The 5,976-nt window shown below is 37.5% G+C and overlaps 1 protein-coding gene across 7 annotated transcripts in view; it reads right to left on the bottom strand.

The window, feature by feature from the left end:
- Ate1 (arginyltransferase 1) overlaps positions 1-5,976 on the bottom strand; it is a 217,264-nt gene that overhangs the window by 61,448 nt on the left and 149,840 nt on the right. For all 7 annotated transcript variants that reach the window (XM_023708959.1, XM_023708962.1, XM_023708961.1 and 4 more), the window contains one exon: positions 5,052-5,172. In XM_023708959.1, the coding sequence (XP_023564727.1) occupies positions 5,052-5,172 (121 nt within the window). The remainder of the gene's footprint in view (positions 1-5,051; positions 5,173-5,976) is intronic.

Below are 5,976 nucleotides of genomic sequence, written 5' to 3'. Positions count from 1 at the left end.
TGCTCTCTTTCTTTCTTTCTTTCTTTTTTTTTTTTTTTTTTTTTTGGTGGAGCCGGGGATTGAACTCAGGCCTTGCAAGCGCTTATTCTACTGAGCCATCTCCCCGGCCCCAGGACAGTGCATTCTAAGGCCAGTTTTTCCACATCCCATCTGCAAGGCTATGCTACAGAGACTACAGAAATAGAGAAAAAATGTCAGAGAATGGTGCCAGCAAGAAAGAAAAATGAAGTAAAGAAAGAAGAGAAGGAGATTCTCTTGGAAATAATATAAAAACTAACACCAGCTTGGAAACTTTTAAGAGATCAAAGGAGAAGAAAAGTTCAAGCTCAGATCTTCATCAACTGCTCTAGAAACCGTTCACCCTGCGAAATGCATAAAACACTTTAAAGCAAATTTTAATCTAACAGCCTTGCTATTAATGTGACTATACATTACAGATAAATAAAAATATTTCTTGCGAACGTGTCAAAGTATGAACAGAAGACAACAAAATCTAGATTAATCTATGGTAAAATGCTATTGTACTTTTAAGTGGAAACAAATAATTATCCTCATCAATCCTTTTTGAAAGTAATATTAAAACAGGTATTGAATTTACAAAAGTCATTGATCAATACTGAGATAAAAATTGCTTTTATTTAATAAGAATGAAAAAAATTTTAACTGTATTTTTGTGACAGATATTTGAGAGGTCAGTATCAAAATGTTCAACATGTTTCAGGATAGAATGAGTAACAAGATAAAACAGGATGGTGCTTGGGGAGCAGTACATGCTTAATAGTATTGTTTATTGATTTTGTAAGTCTAGAACCAAGGATTTTGATGCCAATGAAAAGTAATGTACTGTTTGTTCAATACTATGAGCCAAATTAAATGATAGTTCATCACAGCTCTAAAATCAACTTCAAAATATATAAGCTACCCTTTCAATGATGCTTTTCTCTAAAATATCTGTATTTATCTGCTTACCATAAAGTAGTAGCATTTTTGCTGAATGACCAAATTGCTGAATGACCAAGTAGTTTTTACTTTTTGTAAAATATTTTTACCTTTTCTAAAGCAAAGTAACATAAAAATATTAAAAATAACAAAAGCATGAACTATGCATACGAGAAAATAAGCAAAGAAAACCATAAAAATATTCACAATCATTACTATTGTATTTTGAAACTATGTATCATTCTAATTTTCCCCTTCATACTGGTGTTATGCATTCAGGCAATTTTTCCACTAGGATTCCCAGTAATTTTTTTTTTTTTTTTTTTTTTTTCACGGAACCAGGGATTGAACTCAGACCCTTGCGCTTACCAGGGAAGTACTTATTCTACTGAGCCATCTCCCCAGTCCCTAAATTATTATTTTTTGAATAATTAAAGCAAATGGAGCCAGGGAGATGGCTCAGTAGAGTAAGTACTTCCCTGGCAAGCACAAGGGCCTGAGTTCAATCTTCAGTTCCACCAAAAAAAAAATTAAAGCAAAGAGGCCTGGGGAGAGAGCTCAGTGGCCTAAGTGCCTGTCTGGCAAGCACAAGGTCTTGAGTTCAATCCCCACCACCAAAAAATAATGATGATGATGATGATGATAACAATTTAAGCAAAGAAAAAACTGATACAGAATTTTTAAAATCTTAAATCTGTCCATGTAAAATTACTGATTTTTAAAAATCAATCTTATATATTTTTACCTAAACCTGATCTGAGAAACTTTGGAACTCTTTTGTTCAAAACAGAAAGAAGTTCTGAATTGAAAAACATATATTTATGAGCAAAAGGATTTTAGATTTTTCTGAGTAACAGTTTATCAACCTCTCTGTCCACAGGAACACAGTGGTATAAACAAAGTTTGTACTTTTACACAGACTTCCTAGTTGAACAAACCACCACAGAACCCAAACCACCAACTAAGGGTGCGTGGGAGGCGGCAGTGAGTGATCCACAGGCTTGCAGAATTCAGCACTAGCCTCCAAGCCACCCTTGTTTCACACAGGTCTATGGTGTTCAGCTGTGGCGTCTACAGAGTAACTGAACTACAGAACAGCTGAGAGGAGAAACACGCCTATGTGAAGAAAGCACCATGCCGAATAACAATATTGTCCATATAAGCGCTGCATTTTCTCTGAGCCAGAGTGCAGGTCGTGCAGAGTTTCTCACAGACTGCCACTCATACCTCCAATGACCATGTTTCACAGCAGGCTCAATACATTCCAGCATGTAACTGCACTTTAATTTCCTAAAACCACAGGATGTAAGTCTGACTTCAAGTACTGTCTGGACTGTGATATTCAATACTGATAAAACTATATAGTATTCTCTTGGAAATTTCAAAGACCCAGATTGAAAAAGAACCTTCATTTTTCTTCGAAGCACTATTCTCAAAGAAATTTACTCTGAGCTCTGTATGGGTTTTAAACAAGGAATAATAAAAAACTATGCTGTTATGAGAATGTAACTTGCTAAATTACAGGAAAAGAACATGCTACGTATTTATCACTCACCAGGATACAGTATATGCTCTTGACAAAAAGTCAATATAAGATTTTAAATTTTCTTTGCCACGAAATGTCCATTAGTGATTTTGGAAAATAATTTATAAATTTATTAACATGAATGAATATTTAGCCATCAGTGCATGAAAATTATTCTAACTCATCTTCTTAAGAGGTATAAAATTGTGTCCTAAGTGTGGGAATTAAAAACAAATTTCTGGTCCAAATAATATTCAACTGGAAGAAACTTATAATGTGACCGTGAGATAATTCAATAAAATGTTCAGCAGTTTTTCTCACAAGGGCTTGGCTCCGACATGACTTGGAGAAAGGTAAAACAGTTGCTTTTGTTTTCTAGGGGACAGAAGTGACTGGTAAATAGGTATGTGCCTTCCTCTCTGACACTATCATCTTTAGTGACTGACCTGATTCCAAAATGAGAAATTTAATGTTGTTTTCAAGTAACAGACTATCTGTTTCATCAAGTCTGAGATATAACTCAGAATGAAATCATCCCATTCTGATTAACTGTTTAAGGCATAAGAATGATTAATCCTGGTTAAACTATAAAACCTAAATACCTGAAAACTCTCCAGCCAACTCCAGTGCACATGGCATGCATCAGCTGGGTTCTAGGATGCTCCTCATCCAAGGCATTACCATGGATAAGTAGTACCATTCTTGATTTCAAAACAACTTTTCTAGGAGGTAACAAAACATATTACATAAAGAAATTTTTTATAAGGAAAAGCTCAATTTGTGAGGAAAAATGCACATCGTAGAACTAAAGGAACTACTGTATTTCTTTCTTTGCTTCCTTATGTTCCTGTTTAATTCTATTTACTTCTTTCCCCTCTACCACCAGCCTTTGCATTTCTTTCCTTATTTTTTTAGATCCTAGTGGCAAACAAAAAAATGAGTTCTTAACAGGAAAGCACCATCATCTACTTTGTGGTGGATTCTTTTGAGGACTGAAAGCTAAATTAAGCAAAATTTGGAACATAAAGGAACATGACGCATAGGAAGTCATGAATGTCAGCATAATACAACTTATTCCAAAAGCACAAAAAGCACGCCAACCTAGCAAAGCAGCAGGCAAACACCCTGAGGATCAGGAGAAGAACTACTTTTACATTGCAAAGGCTACTCAGGCTACCAGGAGATAAATATGACTGCACCCTTTTCCAGAGAGAATTACACAGCATATAAAAGTAAATGCAAAAAAGTTAAATAAATAAAAGCAAATGTAGACAAAAGCTTGTAGTATAAATGTGATACAGCATTCTGGGTAACAATCACCAAAACAACAATCACAGGGAGTGGTTCTTAGAATGTCCATCATATAACCCTCATGTTAGCTCAAGAAGGTAGATCTTATTGTTACTTTAACATTAAAAGTACAGAAATTGTTCCCAGCACCTGGGAGGCTGAGGCAGATCATGGTGAGTTAAAGGCCAACTTAGGCTACACAGTGAGCTGAAAACCAGCCTGAACTACATAGTGGAAAACCCTATCTCAAATAACAAAATAAAATAAAATAAATCAATAAAGTTGAGAGCAGGGAAATTTTTTTAACTGAATAAGAACACATGGTATAGCAACTGATTATTAAGTCATGCAGTACTTTCAGTGTGTTTGTACATTAATACAGGCGAATATCCAAATGGAAAACAAAATGTGGCTAGGACCAGAGGTAGGAGATGGGGCAAAAGGGAAATGTATCAGGGATATAAGCAAAACCCCAAGATCATATTGTCACAAGCCTTCTCGTAGCCCGTTTGGCTCCATGACATCATTCTACACCTGCACTCAGTCAACTAGTCAATACTTCTAAGCACTGGCCAAATAATCAGCAGTGACAATTCTTATGTACTGAGATGGCTTTAAAAGAAATGGGGACTGGTGTCAGTCCTCAAACCATGTAAAGCTGGTCAAACACAAAAATGCAGGGGCAATATGCAGTCCAAGTACATGAAGTTCCTTAATTTCTGCTAAACTGTGTGTTATGGTTTGTGTCTAGTTGTCCCCCCAAAGCCTCATGTAAGTCATGGGCGGGCTTCTAGAGTTTGTGATTAACTCATGATCCACTGGGATTATGGGTGCGAGTGCTGCTGCGATCATGGGTGCGAGTGCTACACCCAGCCTGGGGCTGACAGCTGAATGCAACTTACAGGAGACAGACTTGCTCCCTGAGGCCGCTGTTGCTGCTGCTCCTCCCTTCTGCTCTCCTTCCACCGCCATGCACTGCTGCTCTCTGCCATGTGCCGCTCTGCCTTCTAGCCCGCTGAGTATGGACTGAGACCTCTAGTAACTGTGAGATAAATAAACCTTTCCTTCTTTCATTTTGGGTGTCGCGTATTTTGTCCCAGCAATGAGAGAAAAGTAACCAAGACACTGTGTGTGGCACATATGATGTCACCCCTAGCCTATACACACAGGTGTACATGTACACACACATATTCTATAGCAGATAAAAGCTATTTGCCCCTGGAAAGGGCCACAGACACACACATAAATTGTGCAAACAAAGCCAATGATTCCTAGGTGAGCTCTGCTGCAAACATACCTGCTTCTGGATCCTGGTTGAAACGGCAGTATTTGGAGTTTTCAAGTGGAGGCAGGCACTGCTCGATAGGTACCCAAACATACGTCTCAGGACACAACAAATCCGAAGGTCTATACTGACCCTATAAGAGAAGTGAGGGAAAAAGACACAGACACGTCATTACCAACAAGTAACTCCTGAAATACAAGGCTTTAGGGCACCAGGAAGAACCTAAACTACAAATTTAGACAAAATGAACCAGACAGAGCTTCACTGTAAGTACTGCGACCCTGCTAGTGATCGCTGCTCTATCCTGAGTGTGCACAACTAACTGAAGGTTCTCTGGAAGTGACAACGTTTCCATTTAGGGTACTGTGTTGATTCAGCAGATTCAAATTTTTACTCTTGTTCAGATAAACATTTTACATAATTTTTTTTTTTTGGCAGAACCAGGGATTGAACGCAGGCCCTTGCGCTTGCCAGGGAAGCGCTTATTCTACTGAGCCATCTCCCCGGCCCCTTACGTAATTCTTTTTTTTTTGGGGGGGGGGCGCAGAACTGGGGATTGAACTCAGGACCTTGCGCTTGCCAGGGAAGCACTTATTCCACTGAGCCATCTCCCCGGCCCCTTACATAACTCTTGACAAGCTGATCACCAACTCCCAGTTTCAAAATCAAATTGTCTTTCTGAAAAACAGGGAATAACAGAAACTTTTCATATGTTGGAGAATTTCATAAAGTGAATTTACATTTCCAAATTTCACTGTCCTTCAAAGAATCTATCTTTAATCACAAAATTTTAAATGTATAGAATCATTCGTCTAGTGTTAAAAAGTACTATCTTATCAACTTTTATAATTAACCTAAACTAAAAAAAGTAAAGTAAAACTAAAAAAGGTAAAGTATAGTAAAAAGTTTAAATTATATAATGGAAACTTGGGGAAAA

Source organism: Octodon degus, unplaced genomic scaffold (assembly GCF_000260255.1).
Source record: "Octodon degus isolate 3935 unplaced genomic scaffold, OctDeg1.0 scaffold00010, whole genome shotgun sequence".
Lineage (NCBI taxonomy): Eukaryota > Metazoa > Chordata > Mammalia > Rodentia > Octodontidae > Octodon > Octodon degus.
This window is presented reverse-complemented; position numbering and strand designations above follow the sequence as displayed.